Consider the following 24353-nt stretch of genomic DNA (forward strand, 5'->3'; position numbering starts at 1 on the left):
TTTTGTATTACGGTGTGATATCTGTAGTAGAATTTATTTTAATGTTTATTGAAGGAATTTCATAGATAACTTATTGAAGAATAAGTAGAAAAAGTAAATTAGTTGTTGTAGTGATAGAATTTTCACAAGATATTATAGTGCTCAGCCGAATTGACTAAGTTTGGAGCAAACTCAATAGAGATAAATTTTCTGAAGTTATCCATTGTTCTCTTGACATATTTGTCAACACAATTGTTGCAGCAAATAGAGGACATCAACAGAGAAGCAACCCACGAAATATTCTTGCTGAAATCTGGAGGTTGTTGAAGAACATCTTGTTATGTATACATAATACCGGGTTTTAATCGCTCTCATCCGCTCATTGTTTATTTATATTTCAAATTGAAGAAAACATTGTTTATGTTGGTGCTATTTCCATATTGTCAAACATCAACAATATGTCAATTTTTGAGTCGGATATGAATTAGTGCAAGTTAATTTCAAATTCTGTGGGTATTTGTTGAGCACTTAATAAATTGATTCTCCCCAAAACAACCTCAAACACACTCAAAAAACTCAGTGAATTCCTAAGTTGTTTTTCAAGGAAATCTTACAGTGGTATTCTAAGATGGACTTTGAAAGGTCCCTAGGAATCCTCAAGGGCATCCTCAAAAGGCTTGGTCAACAACAATTCGAACCTTCTAGTAGCGGTACCACTTCAGAGCAGCTACAAGAAAAACAAAACAACAGACCTTTCTTCAGAGGGGTCTATGCTATTCTTCAAAAAGAACAGCCAAGGCATCTGCAGAAAAAGTTAGAGATTGAACACAAAATATTTTCACTTGGGACAAATTTGAAACACATGAGAGTCACAGTGAAAGCTCTTTTCAAATTGGATGAACTAGATGCACACCTTTCCAAAGTGAGCCAGTTAGAAGGGAAGAAACTAATTTGGGCTCTAAAACCAGCGATGCTTGCTTTCAGACAACACAAGTTCTTGGAGGAACCTTGTGAAGGGGTTAGACTTCCAGTTGCATCTTGTCTCAATGGAGAGTTTTCAGACTGATAGTGGAGACTTTCCAGGACTTGGATAACAATGAGGGTCCTACTTTTGGGAAGAAGCTTGAGATTCTAAAAGCCATGGCCCTGGTTAGATCTTATGACATCATGCTTGATTTGGGGTGTGATGACTTGATCCATCAGATGTTCCAATGTTTCTTTAGCATTAAGAAACATCACCCTGACACGGTCAAAGCAAACATGTTGTCCATTTTGTCTTCAGTTATGGGAGATCGTGATGCCATTTGCAGGGAGTTGCGGGCTAGATTGTTGACCATTTGGAGGAGAGAACAACTAGTTTCACCTGTTGCTTATGAACTGGCTAAAAGGTTGGTTGAGAAAAACATTGGGTTGTTCAGGAGACAGTTGACTAGGGAGGAGTTGCTCAGGTTTGGTGGATCATGCAACAGAATGAGCTGAGGAGGAAGGGTCTTTGCTTCATTTGCAAGGGACCTTGGGGACCTGATCACTCATGCTTGAGTGACACTGAGGAGATGATAGAGGTAGAGCAGGAGGAGATTCCTTCTGACTTTCAGGGTGAGGATTCTTCTTTGGACGAGTCCATGGGTTCATACGAGGATGCCTCTGAGGAGCATGAGTCATGTGGAGTTGTTGACAACAGGCCAGATTTATATGATGAGCAGTCAGTGGACCCTATGGGAGACATTCAAGATGGTGTGTCACCAATGATGAGTCAGCATGAGCAGCATATGATGGAGCATGAGTCAGTTGAGGAGGATGATGCACACAATATGCATGATGAGCCTTGTGGAGAGCCAGTTGGAGGTTCATATTGAGCCTGTGATGGAGGAGGATGGGCAACCACCCTTGGGGTCAGCCATTGATGAGGAGCAGACAGATGTACAGACATCTAGCAGGGTGGCAGTATTTGCAGACACTTGTCCTCAGGAGGTGTTGGAGGTTGACAGGGTAGTCTTGCAGGAGGCTAGTAGATGGCAGGAGCATGGAGTTTCCGATCAGAGGAGGGAGGAGTTGTTGGAGATGGTGGTGCATCCATCTTTGGGTCGACCCACTGATGAGGTGCAAGTAGATGCACAGGCAGCTGGCAGAGCTGCAGTACTTTTAGGGAGCAACCCTCTCCAGGAGTACATAGATAGGGCTTGCAACATAGTTTGGCCACTTGTACCCATTATAGGGAGAGAGGTAGGGTTTCTTGATGGATATTGTTGACTGACCAGGCAGGGTTGCATGAGTGGGGCACGATGCAACATAGGGGACTTATCACATATACAGGTGCCTATGCATCTGATCCTTCCCACAAGATGGATTGGCGAGAGATCATGAGTTGGTATCCTTTTGATGGAGTATCAACCTTAGTCTGGGGCACAGTACAACAAGGGCACTTAGATGAGAGGGTTACTACATGTCTCAGTGGGTAGTGGGATGTGGACCGACAGTTCATCAATATTTCAGTAGCACTAGCCCAGCATCAGCAGAGTGGGGTTGACCTCGGCCTATGCCAGAGGTGGGATTGGAGAGAGTTGATGAGTTGGTATTCGCTTTATGGAGCAACAACTATAGTCGGAGACAGAGCACAGTTTGAGCCATGGGACTTGGGCAATGATTGGCCATGGTGGCATTGGGATCTAGGAGGGTTGGTTGATGACCAGTACAATCAGAGATCAGTTTGGGATTCGGGCATTGAGGGGTCCATTCATGATGTGTTGACATAGAGGCAGAACATCACCCAGTGGTTCGTATGGGATCCGGGCATTGGGTCTCAGTTGCGTTGGGCCACCAGAATGGTCCACAAGTTTGGATTGCTTGAGGGAAAGCAATCTTGGGGCGGGAGGATTTGTAATGTTCCTTTTTTTGGTGTTCCTTATGACATGGTTAGGATGGACTTTCAAAGTTAGGGGTAGACAGGTCATAGGTGCAGGTTGGTGTCATCAGCGGGCCCAAGGGCTTTTGGAGGGGTTTTGTGGAGTTTCTATGAGGTCCGATGGAATTCGCTTGGTATATTCCCTCAGCGGTACAGTTTGTCTTTCGTTCCGACACATTCTGATAACTTTTAGAAAACAGAGTTATTATTGGGCCTGACTCAATTAATTATGCTTAAGGTGGCATTACTTGACAGGACGCTTTAATGTAATAGCTTGTTGGAACCAGAACGAGAAAATCTACATGATGAGATGGTTAGATGTGAGTTTCAATGACCTGGGGAGTCATGGTGGCCAATTTACCCTTTTCTTGCATTAAAAAAAATAATTTAATTAAAATAAAAGAGGGAAAAGTGCTCCATAATTAAAATAATAATAAAATAGGAGGGTCTAGAGGGGTCCATCAGATCTATTAAAGAGGAGGAGGAGGCCATTGGAGGACATCTTGGATTTGATATTACTTCTTGTATGAGAGGTTGAGAACCCGGTTCTCTACTTCATTGGTAGCCCTAGGACGGAAACCCTTGGGTGTGCTAGTGGGTGTTGGATGAAAACCCAATACTCTTGAGGAGATTTCACTCAGAAATCTCACAATGCTTCAGTGGAGTTTGGAGAGAGCAGTTTTGTTGTAGCCAGTTTGCAGCAATCTTCTCACTGAGCCATCTACATTGCTGCCAGAGCCATTCATCAGTTGGGTTAGAGATCGGTTTTGCTCTGCTTGCTTAGCAAGCTCAGGTTCCACTATTCCTCCATGTTGATGTACTCTTTTCAGTTGATTAATAAAATGGCTCAGTGATTTGATCGGCATCTGTTTGTGTATTATTTGCTGACTGTGTGTCTATTTATGTTTATTTTGCTGTTCAAGTTTATTTCTGGTATCTATTGTTCAAATTCTCATTTGGGACATTACAGCTTGCCTCAGTAGAAGTGCCCCATCTAAACCTGGAAGACTCCTCTCTCTCATGTGATCTGTCTAAAGTTAGATCATCCATGCATACTAAAAACAAACTGAACTGAAAGCTGCACTGGTGACTGATAGATGAACTGAAGAATAACAAAAGAAATACTCTGAAAATAGACTAACTTCATCTAAAACTAGAACTGCTAAATCTGACCTGGACATAAACTGGAATTAACTAAGGTGCTAAAATTGGAACAGCAGCTCTAATTCTGAAAATATTGTAATGCACCATGCTAGAGACATGCATGTACCCTCTTCTGCATAACAACTGTCTGCCTTCTTTAATCCACTAGTGCTGTGTCCTCCTACAAACTGTCCTCTTTCTGCTGCTGTGCATAGGAATCAAGAACAGCCCAGGCCCTAGCTGGAGCACCATTACTGCTGGATAATACTGGTTGAGCAATGGAAGGTAAAAAACTGACAATGACAGGGTCATGCAACGAAACCTTAGGGTATATTTCATGCTGGGCAAAGAGCCAACAACCAGTGACTCTCATTATCATTCCAACAAATATGGACTTTGTGCAGACCTGTGCTAGACCACCACAAACAGTCAGACATGTAGCACCAATGAGCTCAACTATAACTGTCAGTTCTTGGTGGCACCGTGTAACTGATTCTTGTATATTGATGTATGAATAGAGCTCCAAATCTACTGTAATTCTTCTTGGTACTCTTAGCACTCTTGGCTCAACTGTCATACAAGGCTCTCTACAGTTTTTCAGCTGATTGCATTTATTTCTCTTAGCCTTCTCAGGGGCTAGCCTTACATTCCATCTTTGTGTTGGAACACAGTCTCTTAGCCTTCTCAGGGGCTAGCCTTACATTCCATCTTTGTTTTGGAACAGAGTCTCTAAGCCTTCTCAGGGGCTAGCCTTACATTCCATCTTTGTTTTGGAACACAGTCTCACAGCCAACTACTCATACATTGTAATGTATAATGGCAATTTTATAGCTATAGAGTAGGAGATTTGGTGTCTTGATGTTCTGCTTGTGTTGTGTTTGCTATTGTACTGGTTTCTGTTCTGCTTGAGTATGCAACTCCTATGAAATACTTCTTGCGCTCTATCTCACTGCACAACTCTCAGTGAATGACACATGCTTCCTTATAACCATCTACTTCCTCAAGTTGGCTGTACTCCAGGTTGGGATTGAAATGAACAAAATGACTTTGAAGGATAATTTGGTTATGAGTTTGTTTGATGTTTTAGTTAGTTGAATTACATATAGGAGGTACTATGTGTGCTTCTGGTCTTACAGTTTGAAGTGTACTGATTGGTATCATGTTTTTGCTCAAATTTGAAGAAAAGGTAGAGTAGCACAATGCTTGGACTTAATAGGAAACTTAATCTTGGTCTCAGACAGGAATTCTGTATTCCAAGGCAAGAATTTTAAAGTTTAACATTAACCTTTGTGTTCCTCCGGGACTGATGCACGGATATTTGAATGAATATTGCCAAGCAGATGGTCTTCCCTTGGATGTTCGACGAGATTTCTGTTCTCCGTCCTTTCAAAGAGGCTGCTCATATGTTGGCTGAGAAAAAAGATTGGTCACCACTTTATGATACTGAAAGACTAAGACAAAACCAGGTGTGTTTCAAGTTTAATTGGAGGATTTGAAAATGAAACAATGCTGTTCTTTGGTGAAGCTTCTAGGCCTAGAATTTGACAGCCAATCTGTTTATGCTTTGCTTGAACTATGTATGGATTAAAGACTGTTCTGATGTGCTTTATCATTCTGATTTTATTATGAAGTCCTGAATGATTTTTAAAATACGGAGCAATGACATTTTTTATCAATCACTTTTATTTTTCTTTCTTATTTAGTGAAATGCATTGACCCTTGTGAGGAAAAATCTTGAATCATGTTGTTATATGGATTTCTCAACCAAAATAAAAAATAAAAATAAAAATAAAAATAAAACAGATTTGACCTGTGTCCAGTCTCACTATACATTGTGAATACAAAATACAAATGTTTATAACCTATGTGGGCTGTGATACATAGAAGCCAAGTTATCAATTGAAAATCAGAATTAGATGTGTTATTTAGTTCTAAGATCCATGCACCTTGTTGCCACAAAATCTAGCTAGCCTTGTAGAGAGGTACCCTAGAAGGCATTCATTATACCAAGTGACAACAATAAGGTAGTAGCCCACTGTCACCACAGCTACTACCTCCACTCTTTATGGATTTTCACCAATGGGAGGAGTTCCAGCATATAGGTCACCTAAAAGAGATTCGAGGCTTAAAGGTATAAGGTGACACAATAGGCTTCTAAGGGATGACACAACCTAGGTACAAAGCTCAAGCAATGAGGAAAGGCAATTCACTTCTGTTAGAGAGCCCAAACTAGGGCACTCTTGACCAAGGTTGCTTGGAAGCAGCAGTGGAAGTGGGGAGCAGAAGCGGAAGCCAGAGGGGGGAGCGACAATTTTTTAAATCTTCTGAGTCGGGAGTGAATTGGGAGCGAATTTTATATAATATATATTTTTATATATTTTGATGCATATATGTCAACAAAAGCATGTAGAATGATGAATTAGTTATAAAAAGCATAAAAACATGGATTAAACCATATAACATCAATCATCTAGTAGACATGGGATCATCAACATGAGCTACATAAACATCATCTGGCTCAGAGTCTAAGGACTCCTCAGACTCCTCTACAACCTCAATAGTAGTAGTAGTAGCAGCAAAACTAGACATCAAAACTACAAATCATTGATCAACATGATCACTCATGAAACTCATCATTGATTTAGCACTACTAGAAATGGGATCATCAACAAGAGCTACATAAACATCATCTAGCTCAAAGTCTTCAGACTTGGATTGCTCAACCTTATAATATGGTAGAAATTGAAAAAGTTTAACATGCCTAACCAATGATTTTGGTTTGAGTGAAGGGTTCATCTCCTCAACCTTATAATATGGTAGAAAAAGCTTAGCATGCCTAACCAATTATTTTCCTTTGAGTGAAGGGTACATTTTAGTTAAGGCCATGGTAGAGGAGTTCAACAAGCAATACCACCAACATCAATGAAGTTCAACAATCAATGACACCAACATCAAGGTACTTAAAGGGCTTCATGCTCTTGATCAAATGTTAATCTCATACCCTCACGCATGACAGAATCAATTGGAAACATTGCAATCCCCTAAATCTTGAAATCCTAAAAACCATTATGTCTGCTAAATTTTGAGTGATATCTAAAAATCTAGTTTCTTCATATGAAATCAGTGAGGTTGAATCCACTCTCAAACATCCGAAGTCATTTCATGGTAATGTTAAAAATTTAAGTAAAAGGATGAAAATGAAAGATAAAGGAAATGTCACTTTTACTTTAAGAATTTAACATTACCATTGATTGCCAACAATGCAAGGGTTGAGAATCTTATGTGAAAATTCGAGAAACCCCGAATCACCACTACAACAACTGATTAAGCTCCTTCTATTTGTTAATTACTGAACAAATTATTTACTGTTTCCTACAGTAAACACCGAAACTAATACACTACAGTCTTCACCAATTAAATTATAAGCGGAAACAAGAAACTGAGCAAGAAAGAAATACACAACACATTACACCATTGTTTTTGGACAAAAGTCCCCGGAAAAACCCAATGCGGGAAAACTGGTGCAGCAACTGAGGGTTTTATTATTATGCAATAGTAATTCTGAGTACAATTCGTTGGATTCCTAACTAGCTATCCGATATAGAGAGAAATTGGACAAACGAAATAGTGAGATGATCTCACCTTGTCACTAGAAGATCTGGCTCTGATCTACTGGAAGTGAGCCTTTGCGTCCCTTCTACATCAGCCTCTGTGCAGAACTACGTCAACCCCTCACAGTGTCTGTGTCACCTATGCTGGGGACTACACTGCTCTTCCTTCTGACCTTCTGTTGGCTGGAAACTTCACCTCTCAACCTCCCAGTCTCACACTCCGACTCTCAGCTTCTTAAACTCGATTTCCTCAACAAGAATCCGATCTCCCTTCAGGCTCTGCGCTGCCATTGCATCAGCTCTACATGGCCCAGCGTTAACCTCTCTGGAAGTCGTTCTACCCTCTCTGCCTTGTACTCTTCGACCTGCAAAAACTCCCCATCAGATACTATCCCTGTCACTGCAAAAGATCACTTCAAATTTCTCTCTTGACAACTACTATGCTTCAGAGGTTCGATCTTCTGATCTCCACTAGATGTGTCTTCCAAATGCTCATCAAGCCTCTTCTTATAATCCTTCTGTTGAGAATCAACGGCTTAGATTAGATCCTAATCAATGACTCAGATCATTTTGGCTTGATCCTCGTCTTCTTCTAGAAGTTCCACCTACAATTATATTAATACCCTTTCATTATTTTAATTTCCTAAGTTTAGACTTAGGCAGCCATGAAAAATAATTAATCATTTTAATAAAGTTGTCTCGGGAGGAATTTCCCAAAACGATTTCTAGGTATTGTGTAATGCATGTGTCCAAGCCTCCCTACAAATTTTGAGGCTTAGAGCACATCCGATGTACCAAAAATCAACACTTCCTCTTAGCGAGGAATGTGCTCTAGTACGCAACCTGCTGAAGCATCACTCGAACTCTGTAACATCTCCCTCTATGTTGCTGATGCCTGACATCTTTCCCCATCAATTACTATGCAAATGTTGCATCTATACTGCTACTAACACTGCCATTGCCAACACTGCATTTGTACTGCAAATCCCTCTCAAATTTTTCATTCGTGCTGCTACTGGCCCTGCTTCTCCAATTATTGTTACTTCTGCATTAGCAACATAAAATCATCCAAAATTACTGAACTGTTGTTCAATATGATGCATCTGTTGCTGGAGTTCTGACTGTTGCTAGTCTCTGCGCTGACCCTTTGAAGCCTCTGCACTGCTGCTGACTCTGCTCTGTGCCAACTGCACTGCTTCCAACTCTAACTTTGTGTTGCTCAGTCTCTGGCACTCCTAGCCACTGCAACTGTCACTCTTACTCTCATCTGCATCAACTAACCCAGTCCATCCTACTACTACTATTCTGGGCTCCCATAGCAAGGTATTGATCCAAGAGATGGACTCCTCGAGGATCCTTTTCATCTGCAATTCTTTCGAACTACAGTTCTATATCACCCCACCTCTGGGCGATCATGGCAAACTTCTCCTCCTCGATTTGTGTGGAAGTTGCCTTTGAATCATGCTTCTCATCCTTGTCCTTCTTCTTGAGAGGACAGTGTGTAGCATAATGACCAAGTTCGCCACACCGGGAACACTTGATCTTAGAAACATCTTTCTTTTTCTTTCGCTGCTCCTGTTGTCCCTTAAATGCGAGGGTTGCATTCTCATCCTCCTCCTTAGGCTTCGTCCCACTGCTACTGCTGCTACTGTCAAGTTTTCACTTGACTAAGTCTCTCCACATCTCTTCCTGCTGAAGAGCAGCCTGCATCCTTTCCCAATCTAGCAATCTCTCTTTGTCGAAGATGCTCTGGACAAACACTTGCCACTCTTCTGAAATTGAATTTAGGGCCAGCCTCACCATCTCAGTAGGCTGAGGTGTTGACCCCACAGCTGCCAACTAGTCTCGAGTCTCCTGAAGCTTTGTAAGGAACGAATCAATGCATTCTCGCTTCTGCATCTGTGTGGATCTCATCTTCTGTTGCAAGTACATCTTTCGTTGCTCGAAAGATCCCTGATATTGCGTGGACAAGGCATCCCACATCTCCTTGGAAGTCCCTTTGCCTAAGATGTGACATACTACATGATCCTTCACTCCGTCGAGGATCATCCGCTTGGCCTTCACCATTTCTCCCTTGTACCTTTTGAGCGGATCTAGATCCACAGGCTCAGCTACCACACTGTCGACGTAGATCTTGAGAAAATGTTCATCCAAAAGGCATGACATCCTCGCCTTCCAGATCACATAGTTGGATGCACCATCCAACCGATCCTGATCTCTCAACCCACTGGCTGCCATCTCTACCAATTGAAAAAGTCGAATGACCTCCTCTCTCCTCTGCATTGCTACTGGGCTAGCCTACACACTCCCTGCTAGAGTTAGTAGATCTGCTGCCCCTTGCTGCTGCTCAGCAAATGAGAATTTGAATTCCCTGGCTAGGAATTCTCTGAGGAAGAAATTCCCTCAGTGTGTCTCCTTATCTCTCACTGATGCTATTCTGCCAGCAACTGCTGCAAAATATCTGCGTCCCAGCTGAAGATCTGCTCTGCAAGGAAAAAATACGCTGCTCCCTTTTGCCTCATCCTAGCATAGGGAGTATGGTAGATACAGCGATGCGTCCATCGATAGTACTACTATGGTCCCAATCTTCATTTCCCTTCTCATTGATCAGATGAGAGGTACTTCCCATGAGTCCCAGACTGCATGGGTAGGATGCCTCGACAGGAGAACTAATCATCCTATCCACAGGAGAACGAATCATCCTGTCAGTGGATGCCACGGAGAACTAATCATCCTGGCCCACAGGAGAACTAATCATCCTATTCCATAGTCGCCACGGAGAACAAATCATCCTAGCCCACAGGAGAACTAATCATCCTGTTCCATAGTCGCCACGGAGAACAAATCATCCTAGCCCACAGGAGAACTAATCATCCTGTTCCACAGTTGCCACAGGAGAACTAATCATCCCGACCCACAGGAGAACTAATCATCCTATTCCACAGTTGCCACGAGAGAACTAATCATCCCAGCCCATAGAAGAACTAATCATCTTGTTCATAGCACACCACCAGGGGAGGGTGAGTCGCCCTGTGGTCGTATGTTGCTCCAGTAAGTACCCCAAGCCCCCCAGAGCTCCCAGAGCTCAATGCATGCAACATGTAGGACCCTTATAAGAAGGTCTCTCAACGACTCCAAGTCGTTCGGGAAAGTCACAGATTTGACCTTTCCCCGGGGCTTTGACAAAATGTCTGCGACCTGTACATCAGTCTCAATGCAATGGAGCCTCCTCGCTCATTGACTTACCATATCGCAGATAAGGCAGTATCTGATGTCTATCTGCTGGAGCAATCATCTAATACGGGATTCCTCAATAATTGAATCCCCCGTTTGGTTGTCACAGAGAATCATAGTGGTATTCATCATGTGTACAAACAACTCTTCTAAGAGCTTCTGCAACCATGCAGCTTCACATGAAATCATACTCGTAGCTATGTATTCGGTCTCGACGGTGCTTATAGCAACTGACTTCTGCTTCCTGCTCATCCATGATATCGAAGCAGAATCCAAAGAGAACCAGCACTGAGAAGTGCTCTAGTGATCCTCCACACTGCCTACCCAGTCAACATTCGAATAATCATGCAGTTTCATATTTCCAGCAGTGTATCTCAATCCATGAGAGATTGTGCCCCGAAGATATCTCAGAAGATTCTTGGCACCAATCCAGTGAGGCTCAACCAAATATGATCTCACCATGCTAACTACAAAACATATGTCCGGACGGAAGTTCACCAAGAACATCAACGCAAATAAGTTTATGAAACTTAGAGGCATTTCCCAAATCTGGTCCAACATCACTACCATATAACTTCTGAAAGTTAAGATCCTCGAGGTAGTCACAGGATTGCAGTTTATCATTCCACATTCAGAATCCAACTCCCTCTTCTGCAAATGAGAGGGCCTGCACCTGTCAGAAATAGGTCGTCCTCATAAGGTGCTAGTATGGGGTCTATCATCCACAACCTTCGGGTAATGGTTTGGATCGGTTTCACTCCTAGTGAATCTCAACTTCATCAGACAGCTATCAATCCTCTCATACTATGCCCGAATTGTTTTGCTTCAAGCCATAGAGGGCTTTCTTCCACCTATATACATGAGATTCCTAATCATGAATCTCAAACTCCTCGGGTTGTTCCAAACCTGTGGACCTGCTGCATGAGAGGAATGGTCCCCTTATAAGATTTTTCTTCGGTACATCTTAGACATGTACTTTCATGCTCTACTTGAATTCAAACATCCCTATCACCATTTGACTCACATCAGGTAGGGCCCCATAGGTAGACCTCCGGTGTTATAAATGCGATATGTCAATTGACATGATCCCCAATGGACCATCCTGCAACTTGATACAAATTGCCAACCCTGAACCCATGAGAAAAAGCATCTTTGAAAATTATATTTTTTAACACGTACCTTTCCATCGATGAATACCACCCTGAAACCTTTGACTTCCATTTTCGAGATAGACACCAAGTTCTTCTTGCGATCAAGTACATAAAAGAGATTCTGTAAATGAATCGAGTTACCCTTATTCAATTGAGAGTTAACATTCCCTACACCCTTTCCAGGATAGGTGGCATTGGCTCCAAGTATAATCCCACGATTGTTTCCATCTCTACCAAATTAGAGAGTGCACCCATCTATCCGATGAAGTACCTTGAAGCACTACAATCTATAAGCCAGTTTCCCAAAGAATCTGAAGGAGGGGGCCAATACAAGATAACGCTTCTTTATCTTATCAGAAACAACATTTGATTCTTCATACCTGAGGTTCCTTGCTTTCTATGAAGAGTCGGCCATTTCCTTGATGACCTGCATTACCTGTCATTCCTTCGATCATTGAAGATGTCCCTGGAATGATTGTTATCATCATCAAGTAATGTGTCCCTGCCATTCGGACACTCCTTCACATAATGGCCGAACTAGTTATCTGCCTTTCCTTCCACCCTGAGATCCAGTCTTCCAATGAAGTGATCTTTAGGTAGGCCATATTCCGCTGCACCATTCTGATAATATTCTCTGCTTCGACTTCATCCTTGGTGAATTTGAAGAGGGATGAGGAATCCACTGATCCTTTTGTCCTTTCCCAACTGTCTTTGGTGATTGCTCTTTCACTCTTGCTTGGGCATTGTCTTCACCTCAGCTTTGATACCATGTTAATTTTAGGTATCTTCTATGCTTAGAGCAATTTATTTCAATTTCACAATTAGCTCCATTTCTTTTCCAAATTAGCAATCACATCAGCATTAAAGTAAACTTCAGATAGAACATAAACATAAATCGCATAAGACAAGCCAAGACAAGAGGACACAAGATGTGGCGCTAGCCAGGGACAAACCCCAATGTGGGGAAACCCTTGATCAATTCTTCTTATATGTTCTTCAATAGTTCAGTAGAGAGAGAGAGAGAGATAGTACGTTTACAACAGAAGTCAACACTTTGACTTATCTAGATAAGAGCATAGATCATTTCTAAGAAGATGATACATGAGATCAGTTGAAGACATGTTGCTTCAACTAATTCTCCAAGGTGACTCCTTCACTTATCGTTGTGCTGCATTTCGTCATCATGCTGCACCTCACCGCGCTGCACCATGATGCACCCATCATCACTATGCTGCATCTCATCACGCTTCATTAATCATGACTGTATCCATCATTGTACTGCATTATGTGCCATTGCTGCACCATGTTGCCATCCTCACCTATGTGTTGGCTACACCTTGCATGCTTGTTGTCCCTTGCTTGCTTGTTGTCCCTAGCATGCTTGTTGTCCTTAGCATGCTTGTTGTTGCATGCTAGTTGTCCCTTGCATGCTAGCTGTAATATTGCATGCTTGGTGTATTTACTGCTAAGCACCATACGACTATCCCAATGTTAGTTAGTTGTCCCTTGCATGCTGCTCTCCTTCGGAGACAGTTGCTCCAACTATTTCTACAAGTCTTGGCAGTTCTGGCAGTTCCGGCTGTTCCCGGCAATTCTGGCAGTTCCGACTGTTCCCAGCAATTTCCGCTGTTCCCGGCAGTTCCGGTTGTTCCCTGCGGTTCCAGCAGTCCTGGCAATTCCAGCCTTTCCGACAGTTCCGGCTTTTCCGGCTTTTCTGGCAATTCCGGCTTTTCCGACATTTCTAGCTTTTCCGGCTTTTCTGGCTTTTCCGGCTTTTCTGGCTTTTCCGGCTTTTCCAGCAATTCTGGCTTTTCCGGATTTTCTGGCAGTTCTAGCTTTTCTAGCATTTCCGACTTTTCTGGCAGTTCCAATTTTTCCGGTAGTTTCGGCTTTTCTGGCTTTTCTGGCTTTTCCGTCTTTTCCGACAGTTCCGGCTTTTCCGGCAATTCCAACTTTCTGCCCTCTGGATCAGGGCAACATTATTCCTTAGGATCTCTCCTCCTACTAAAACCCAAAGAGAAGTAGAGAGAGGATTAGATCCCAAGTGTGTTGAAATGACTTGAAGGCCACCTCTATTTATACTAAAACGTTGAGCACATGTGGGGTTTATTTGGTCACTGGCTGATCTTGACGAATTGTCTTATAATGCAAATAAATTCATAACTCCATGAATACTTATCGGAATTGGATGATCTTTAGATCAATCCTACACCTCTCAATGAGAGGGATCTAAGAAAAATATCAGCTGCCATAAATAAGATGACCCACATCGAGTTTGGCCCTAGTTGCCAATTTTAACAACTTAGGATTCAGTCATGATTCATTGTCATTGTTGTTATGTTCTAGGCGCTTATTGGGCTTATTTTGTCAAAGAAAGAAAATATATTTTATGTAAAATGGTCATGTAAACCTCCTCCATCAAGTCGGCCTACCCTTCCTTCAAGTCGACCTCAAAAGGGGTGATCCAACCACTATAAATAAAAAGGAACTCGACCTCATTTGTTTACTCAACAAGAATGTTGATTTGGGTTAGCATCGGATGTGCTCTAGCCACGAAATTTGGTGGAGAGGTTGGGGCACATAAGATCTCCAATACCCAGAAAGGGTTTGGGCATATTCTAAACAGATCAGGAGATATTAAAATAATTAATATTTTTAAGGAAGTCCCAAAGTCTAAACTTAGGGAAAATAAAATATTAATGTGTATTAATATGAATCTGTGTTAAAATGGTCCAAAAGACATGGATCAAGCCAGATCTAATCTTAGCCATTGATTAGAGATTTAATCTAAGCCGTTGATGTAAACAGAAAAAGTATAAGAGGAGGCTTGAGGGGCACTTGGAGATGAGACTGAAGGAGACCAGTCAGTTCAATTTCTGGAGCAGGGTTTGCTGAGAAATTGAACCAGTGGTCTGGAAAGCAGTCAGGAGGTAGCAAGTACAGAACAGAGAGACGAGAGATCAACACAGAAGAGGTAGACGAAGAGCCAGAGGAAGCCACGCAGAGGCAGCAGGGGTTTAGAAAAGTGCTGGAAGTTTGTCTATTTGTGGGTAAGCCAGTGTGGCACCCTGTTGTACAAGAAAATTGTTGAATAATAAAATCCTCCCTTGCTGCACCAGTTTTCCCACATTGGGTTTTTCCGGGTACATTAATCCAAAATCACTGTGTCAATGTGTGCATATGTTTGTTTCTGTATTACAGTGTGATATCTGCAGCAGTATTTATTTTAATGTTTGTTGAAGTAATTTCATGAATAACTTATGATGAAATAAGTAGGAAAAGTAAATCAGTCACTGCAGTGATAGAATTTTCACATGGTATCAGAGCAAGTAATCAGAGACAGAAAGGGAAAATCAGTTATGGGTCAAGACCACGATGCAGAGGCATCCACCTCAGGGGACTCACGCAGATTTTCAGAAGATTGCACAAGAGAGAGAGATTTTGATTTCTCTATGTTGGCTTCCAGGTTGGAAGAAGAAGTGGCGTGCATGACTAGTGTTGCATCATTAGAAGTATGGTATATAGACAGTGGAGCCTCGTGGCATATGACGGGAATCAGGGAGTGTTTCTCAGAATATCGAGAAGAGAAGATGAACTTTTAGATCACCATGGGGAACAAGGCAAAGTGTACTCCAGTAGGAAAGGGTACCATAGTTTTTCAGACAGAATAGGAAGAGCGGTTCCGTGCCACAAATGTGTTGCATGTGCCAGGATTTGGAATGAACTTACTTTCTGTGTCACAACTACAAGGCAAGGGCTATGACGTCTACTTCATCAAGGAAAACGTATACGTCAAACACCCAATCTAGAAAAAGAAAGTGCAGATCAGGATCAAAAGTAATTGGTTGTACAACTTACAACTAGAATCTCCAATGGCACTAATAGGCAGTCATGGGGACAAACACTTGAATCAACTATGGCACAGGAGGATGGGTCACTTGCACCATGGAGCTCTGAGAATTCTTATGAGCACTGTAACAGGAGTTTCAGATCTGAGTACGGAACGAGATGATGTATGCAGGGGATGCGCTCTAGGAAATATGCTAAGGCAGCATTACCTAGGAGCAACCACAGGGCCAAGAGTGTTCTAGGATTGATACACTCAGATATCTGCGGACCTATGCCTGTCAAAGCTCTCAGTGGTGCCAAGGATTTCCTTACCTTCATTGATGACCACTCGAGGAAAACTTGGATCTATTTTTTGAAAACCAAGGATGAGGTCTTCTATCGATTCAAGGAGTTCAAGGCTGTAGTGGAGAATCTGACAGGTAAGAAAATAAAAGTCTTGCGCTCAGATAATGGTGGAGAATATGTCGATAAGGACTTCACTAATTATCACGCTAAGATAATGGTGGAGAATATGTCGATAAGGACTTCACTGATTATTGCGCTAAGGAGGGCATCAGAAGAGAGTGGACAACTCCCTACAATCCGGAGTAGAATGGGGTGGCAGAAAGGAAAAACAGGACTATTGTAGAAGCAGCTAGGGCCATGCTGTATGATCAGGATATGCCAAAATTCCTGTGGGCAGAAGCATGCAACACAGCTGTCTACGTTCAGAACAGGACTCCTCATCGGGCATTGGGCAAGATTACTCCAGAGAAAGTCTTCACTGGGAAGACACCTGAAGTCAGTCATTTCAAGATATTTGGGAGTTTGGCATATTGTCGCATACCTGAAGAAAAGAGGAAGAAGCTGGATCAGACTGCAGAAAAGGGGTATCTGGCAGGATATAGCGAGAACGCTAAGGCATACAGGATCTATCTTCCAGGGAGCAGGAAGGTAGTAGTACGACGAGATGTAAAGTTCATGGAGGACAGAGCTTTCAGAAGATCTCGCGAAATGCCTTCCAAGGAGCAGTCGAAAGAGGATCCGTTGGTCATGCCTCTTCAACCAACGAAAGTGAAGAATCCTTCCTCAGATCAGGAAGATTCTCAGGATGAGGAAGAGGAGCGAACAGAAGCACCTGTTGGCAGAGGAAGAACCAGCAGGGAACTTCGTCAGATTCTGCGTGATGCAGAGAACTTCATCAGAGAGCCAAGGAACAGTAAAAGGGAGCGAAAACAGCCAGATAGGTATCAGGCGTTAGTAGCTCAGGATGGAGAGCCTGCCAGCTTCAAGGAGGCAGCTCAGCATCAGGTCTAGCTAGATGCGATGGTGGAGTATAACTTCATAATGGTAAACGATGTCTGAGAGGTGGTGTCAAGGCCTCAAGACAAATCTGTGGTAGGTTCAAGATGGATCTACAAGATCAAATATGTTGCGGACGGCAGTGTTGAAAAATACAAGGCCAGGTTTGTGGCTAAGGGGTATGCTCAAAAGGAAGGGATTGACTATGAGGAAACCTTTGCCCCGGTAGCCAGGTATACATCTATTAGGACCGTGATATCTCTTGCAGCCCAGATGGGATGGGAGATCCATCAGATGGATGTCAAGACGACATTTCTGAACGGGGTAATAGAAGAAGTATACATTGAACAACCAGAGGGCTTTGAAACTCATGAGAAGAAGTCTCATGTATGCAAACTGAAGAAAGCCTTGTATGGGCTGAAGCAGGCACCAAGAGCGTGGTATGGTCGAATAGATGGCTACTTGCAGAAGATGGGGTTTGTCAAGAGTGACGCGGATTTGAATCTCTACTATCTGGTTGTAGAGAGCGAGCCACTTATCTTAGTATTATATGTGGATGATCTCTTTCTGACAGGATCATCCAGACTCATTGGGGACTGTAAGAAGAATCTGGCCACAGAGTTTGATATGAAGGATCTAGGACGGATGAACTATTTCCTAGGGTTGGAAGTTTGGCAACGGAAAGGAGAAATCTTCCTTGGGCAAGGAAGGTATGCTACAGAAATCCTAAAAAGGTTCGGGATGGGAGACTGTAGACCTATGGCTACGCCAATGATCACCAACTAGAAGAAGATTGATGCATCAGAAGATATGGACGTCGATCCCACCCTATACCAACAACTCATAGGGTCCCTGATGTATCTAGTCAATACTAGGCCAAATATTTGCTACGTTGTCAACACCTTAGTCAGTTCATGGTGGAACCAAAGAAGGCTCACTGGGCAGCAGCCGAGCACGTTCTCAGGTATTTACAAGGAACAGTTGATTATGGGCTTTTGTAAAACAAGGGGAAGGATATCAGGTTGAGTGGATTTATTGATGTAGATTGGGCAGGAAGTTCAGTGGATTGGAAAAGTACCTCTAGGTACTGTTTCCACATTGGATTAGGAATAACCTCCTGGTGCAGTAGGAAACAGAAGTTTGTGGCTCTGAGCTCGTCTGAAGCAGAATATATGGCAGCAAGCACAGCTTCGTGTGAGGCCATATGGCTTAGAAAACTGTTGGTAAACCTATTCAGAAGAAATATGGAGGCAACTAGGATCATGTGTGATAATCAGAGTTGCATCAAACTCTCTGAGAATCCAGTATTCCATGATAGGTCGAAGCATATTGATATCCGGTGTCACTTTGTCAGAGATTGTGTCCAACGAGGAGCTGTACAGTTGAGTTACACTCCTACGGGGGAACAGTTGGCAGATATCCTCACCAAGGCCCTTGGAAAGTCAAAATTTGACTACTTCAGGGAAAAGATGGGGATGGTAAAGAACCCCTTTCAGAAGTAGTGTGTTAGCAGCACAAATGAAGAGGGAGTTGCAGTGCAGATGCAGTGTTGGGAGGAAGGACCAACAATAGCACAAATGCAGAGGGAGTTGCAGTGCGGATGCAGTGTCGAGAGAAAGGACCAGCAGCAGCACGAATGTAGAGGGAGTTGTCGTACAGATGCAGCAGTGGCAGTAGCAGAGTCATGGGCAGCAATACAGGAGGCAACTTTGCAGAGGATGTTGGGCAGGAAGGCCTAGCATCAGCACAGGTATTGATGCCGGATGATTAGAGTAATACTTAGTGAGGAGTATTGCTAGAGCATAGTCCTCGCTAAGAGGTAGTGTTGATTTGGGGTAGCATCGGATGTGCTCTAGGCATGAAATTTGGTGGAGAGCTTGGGGCACATAAGATCTCCAATACCCAAAAAGGGTTTGGGTAGATTCTAAACAGATCAGGAGATATTAAAATAATTAATATTTTTAATGGAGTCCCTGTTGTCGCGCGGATTGGCACGACAACGCTCAGACCGGGGGCTGTCACTCCGATCCCCGATCCCTCCGTTTAAGCCTGTCTCCCGCGGCTAAGGGGGGTAGTCCCTATGAGATGATGAGACCAACTGTCGACCAGTTGGTTGGGAGACACGAGACACGAGCAAGAGAAGCACTAAAGTGATTTGATTAATTGAGCAGACCAGTGCCTTAAGGGATGATTATAAAAACGATCACTGGTTAAATGATATAGAAACATGAACCATGAACAGTAATCATATGTTAACTTCGCATCTCGACTTGAAAATTCAGCATGAAAGATATAACATGAGAAACCACTGAAATTGGCAAAATTGATTTTCCACAAAAGATTCAAATTTTTTTTTTTTTTTTTTAAACAAAAAAAAGTTAATTCCTAAATTAAAAAAAAATTAACTTTCCTAAAACCTAAATCTAAAATCTATTAAAAAAAATAAAAAAATTAAACTAAACCCAAAAATCCCTTTTTTATTTTTTATATTATAAAAATGAAACTTTTTAAAAAAAATCTAACTTAAAATCTATGCTAAAACTAAGCTATAAAAAAAAATCAGCCCAAAAATCCTTTTTTATTTTTTATTTTTATTATTTAAATCTAAAAAAAATAAACTTGAATCTAAACTCTTTAAGATAAAAAAAACAAAACTAAAGCTAAAATATTAAAACTTAACAAAGTAAATCTAAACTAAACTAAATGAATTAAAATCTAATGTTAATCTAAAATTTAAAATCTAAAATTTAATTTCTAACCCAAGCCTAGACCTACGCTAACCCTTTTCCTTTTAAAATTTAACAAAGAAATAAAATTAAAATAAAAGGCTATACCCTAACAAAATCTAAACTATAGACTATGGTGACAAAAGGGAAATACGCATGACCCTTTCAAGGTTACGCCTGCTATAAAACAACGAAACCCACGAAAAATCTTAAGAACCCTATCCGTTAACCACAAACCTTGATAATCGATTTACCTTATGCGTAACCGGGGAAGAGATCACCTGCAGATTTCGAGTATGGCGCAGCAAATGTCGAGTGAAACCACGGTGGACAGCTTATGCCTGCTCCGTCTGCGTGAAAGATTCAATGGGAGATTGGCCCGCTACTGAGGATACAAAAAAAATCGTGGAATGTAATTCGCTGAGCGTAAATCGATGGGCAGGATGCGTTGATGGCGTGTATAGTGATGGATGCACAATCGACCACGTGACAGAAATCGTTTTGCAAAGTTTTTCGATGGAGGTAATACCAGTTAGAACCACACCCGCAGGATGAAAACGCACGCCCTGATGCTGCCGGCACGAATAATGTTTGATGCCTCTGATCGAAAATCGTTTTTAGAGCTCCAGTGTCTGCAAATACTCGTCAACCGTCCCAAAAAACACTCTGATCTCTGCGTCGTATTTGCTCTCTGTCTTTGGTTATGCAGAGAACTTTGTCGGCGGCCCAAGAAATGCTGAACAATAGAGCTTATAGCACACAGGTGATGACACGGTGGTGAATATGGCAGGTGATCAGACGTTTTCCGAAAGTGAACGCTGCTTTGATTACTGCTATTTGGTAGTTTGATGCGTGATGGAAACGCAGGTGGGAGGGTGGCGTATTTATGCTGCTATAACCATGCATTTGGACGCAGCAAAAAAGAAAGTCGCAGCCTCTGACAGGATCACGTGATGCAGAGAATGGCCTGTATAGAGCGCTTGAATGGCAGAGTTTTGTTTGAAGTTAAAAATTTTGCTGAGGCAGCAACTGATTTGACTTTTGCATATGGAACCCTCGGCAATATATTCCCAGATCTGAAAAATTTTAAACACCTGAAATGCAAAACAGGGAACCTTCAAATCTTGAGTTTTCTTCCAGGTCTTACCTCAGATCTGCATCCTGCAAGAAGAAAAACAAGACCTGGCAGATGCACAAAATTTTAAAGTAAAACCTAAAGTCACAAATAAAAATAAGAATAAAAATAAAATGAAAACCCTAGATCCAGCAAAAGAATTACAGATATGGCCCCTTAAAAGCCTGATTTAAACAATGGGCACAGAAATATTTCAGTGTATCAGATAATGCTTCAGAAATCTCTCATGTAAACCAGAAAAGAAATTTTAAATGATAAACCCAGGGCCAAAATCAGCTAGGCTCTGCACAGAAAAGCCTGTGGGAGTCGGCTGGTTCAGCCTAGAACTTCCCCAAACGCCCACCAATATTCTCTATCAACAGGTTTTCCTGCACATCTCAAGCAACCATCAGCACAGAGAGAAGGAAAACTGCTAGATCTCAGAAAATAATGGAGATACCTGCCATTATTTCAGAAACCCTAGCAGCCTTCAAACCCTAGCAGGTGAACAAGATACCTGTGCTCACACTACTCAAAAAACAAGCTATGATTAATGGCTGAAAACTGAAATAATGCAGAAAATTTTAAGATCTCACAGCAATTCCAGAGAGTAACACCAGCACAATTTGGACCCCAAAGTCTTCTTTTATTAACCAGAAAATCAGATTACACGAGAGCTTTTTCAGTACTGACTCACAGATCGAATGAATTGAAAATGACTCCTAGCACCCTATTTAAAGGAAATGCTCCAACGGCTAGTTCGATTGATCCATGTAAAAATGATCTCGACCGTTGATGAGGATCAAGACATCTCTTGATCTCATCCGTCGATTTATTCAATTAATTTTTTATTATTATTTTTTAAATTTTTAAATTATTTTTTATTATTATTTTTTGAATTTTTGAATTTTTATTATTATTTATTTATTTATTTATTTATTTTTTTTTTTTTTTTTTTTAATTTTTAATCTTTTATTATTTTTTATTAAAAATTTTAAATGTTTATTATTTTATTTCATTTTTTAAATGGATCATCGAACTAAGCCATTGGAAACATCACCTAGGACCTAGGACTTAGGACTCACGAGGGGATTTAAAACATTTCTCAACCCTCAGGACACATTACATCATGATTTTTTACAATTTACATCTCAAAGGGATGAACCCACTTAACACAGACCCTCATAGAACACCCAGTTCTGCGACACAACTATAATCTAGCAGACTAACATATAAGACTCTCCCAAAGTTCTGATGACGAAATCCATCCCGGCTTTGGGGTCAGGTTTGAAGGAAAACTCTGCCGATCCGTGGATCAGTGAGACAAAAAGCCTTCCGGGACGTAGATTATCAACAGAAAGTTAGGTCCACCTAGGCAAATTACATACATTGACTCTTGTCTGCTTAGATTATTTACAATTCATATATGCAGACTAGGTTTACAATTGAAATCCTCAAGCTGTTGATGACTGTAGGCTGGCACGGACACGTCGTTCAGGTGCTACCCCTTTCTGCCAAGAAAAGAGGGTGTACTGCATGGGAAGTTGACCAGTAGTGGTCAACAGTCCCTAAGTCTAAACTTAAGGAAAATAAAATATTAATTTGTATTAATATGAATCTGTGTTAGAATGGTCCAAAAGACATGGATCAAGCCAGATCTAATCTTAGCCGTTGATTAGGGACTTAATCTCGGCTGTTGAGATGTCAATAGGAAAAGTATAAGAGAAGGCTTGAGGGGCACTTGGAGAACACACTGAGGGAGACCAATTAGTTCAATTTCTGGAGCGGGGTTTGCTGAGAAATTGAACCAGTGATCTGGAGAGCAGTCAGGAGGCAGCAAGTATGGAATAGAGAGACGGGATATCAACACAGAAGAGGCAGACGCAGAGCCAGAGGAAGCCACACAGAGGTAGCAGAGACTGCACAAAGCCAGAAGGGCCTGCGTCATCCACGCAGAGGCTGCAGGAGTGACGCAGAAGCCCAAAGAGGCTGCGCAGAGCCTTAGTAGGCTGACGCAGAGGGTTTCAGGCTGTAGCAGAGGTCAGTAGGGCCTACGCTAGGTTTAGAAAAGTGCTGGAAGTTTGTCTATCTATGGGTAAGCCAGTTTGGCACCCTGTTGTACAAGAAAATTGCTGAATAATAAAATCCTCCCTTGCTGCACCGGTTTTCCCACATTGGGTTTTTCCGGGGACATTAGTCCAAAATAACTGTGTCAATGTGTGCATATGTTTGTTTCTGTATTACGGTGTGATATCTGCAGCAGTATTTATTTTAATGTTTGTTGAAGTAATTTCATGAATAACTTATGATGAAATAAGTAGGAAAAGTAAATCAATTGCTGCAGTGATAGAATTTTCACAAAGAATATTTCGATCTGCAATTCTAGAAGAGAAAAGGAAGTGTGAAATACATGAAAAGGAGCCTATCTCGTTGCAAGAAGAAGAGGAATCCTAGCGAAGAAGACTAGAAGACAAGCGAAGAAGAAAAGGTCTAAAACTTTGTCATTTTCTGTCAGATGTGCTAGAGGACTGAAGCACTGCAGGGCCAAAGGTGTAGGACTGAGATAGCAGGCCAAAAATTGCAGAAGTGGAAGAGAGGGACGAGACCCTAGTTGACTTGATTTGAGGTGTTTGACTTGACTTGATTTTGAAGGATTGACTTGTTTTCTTGGGAGGCTGACTTGGTGGGTTGGAGGAGGTCTTATTGTTGGGTCAAGGGTCTTGGTTGTCTCATTTGATTTGGTTCTTGAAGAAGAGAAGAAAATTTTTGGGTTTTCCCCTAGAAGAGGGGTTTTACCCTGGCTGAGAGCCTACATTCTATCTCCTTGTTGTTTTGATCTTCATGCATTTATGTTTTGATGGTTGCTTGATGATAAGAAGATAAAAGAAGATAATAAGAATACTAAGAAATCACAAGTAATTATCAAGATAAGAAAATATTTATGCCTTTATGATTTTCTAACATGGTATTAGAGCTAAGGTGAAGTAGAAGGGAAAAGGCAGCTTGAAGGTCAATTTCTCTCATAAGGATTCAAGGTAGATCATAAGGAGTAGAGAAGTATTATCTTTTGAACCTTTAAAGATCAGTTGAAGGAGCTGAGAAGCATCTTGTTGGGGATCCAAAAGGCTAAACTACAAGCCTAACCAAGACCAAAATAAATAAAGGCACTATAAGAAATCGAATCAAGGCATAAATTTTTATATGAAGAAGACTAAGATAATATATACAGTCTTATACATAAAGTCTGAAATCTACAAGTAGCTTAGAAATCAAAATTACAAAAAGGTTACCCATCCAAAAATTGCACAAGTGACATTTCAAAACTTACAATCCAGCAAGTAAGGCAACTGAAGACCATAGGAA

General features: G+C 41.6%; 1 protein-coding gene across 1 annotated transcript in view; it reads left to right on the forward strand.

Annotated features, from left to right (window-relative positions):
• LOC149158990 (uncharacterized) overlaps nt 1-24353 on the forward strand; it is a 166977-nt gene that overhangs the window by 134361 nt on the left and 8263 nt on the right. The window contains exon 9 of the mRNA XM_089434146.1: nt 5365-5490. Within this exon, the coding sequence (XP_089290272.1) occupies nt 5365-5490 (126 nt within the window). The remainder of the gene's footprint in view (nt 1-5364; nt 5491-24353) is intronic.

Source organism: Pinus tabuliformis, chromosome 5_2, assembly GCF_031772625.1.
Source record: "Pinus tabuliformis cultivar Carrire ecotype Pingquan chromosome 5_2, CPIR1, whole genome shotgun sequence".
Classification (NCBI taxonomy): Eukaryota; Viridiplantae; Streptophyta; class Pinopsida; order Pinales; family Pinaceae; genus Pinus; species Pinus tabuliformis.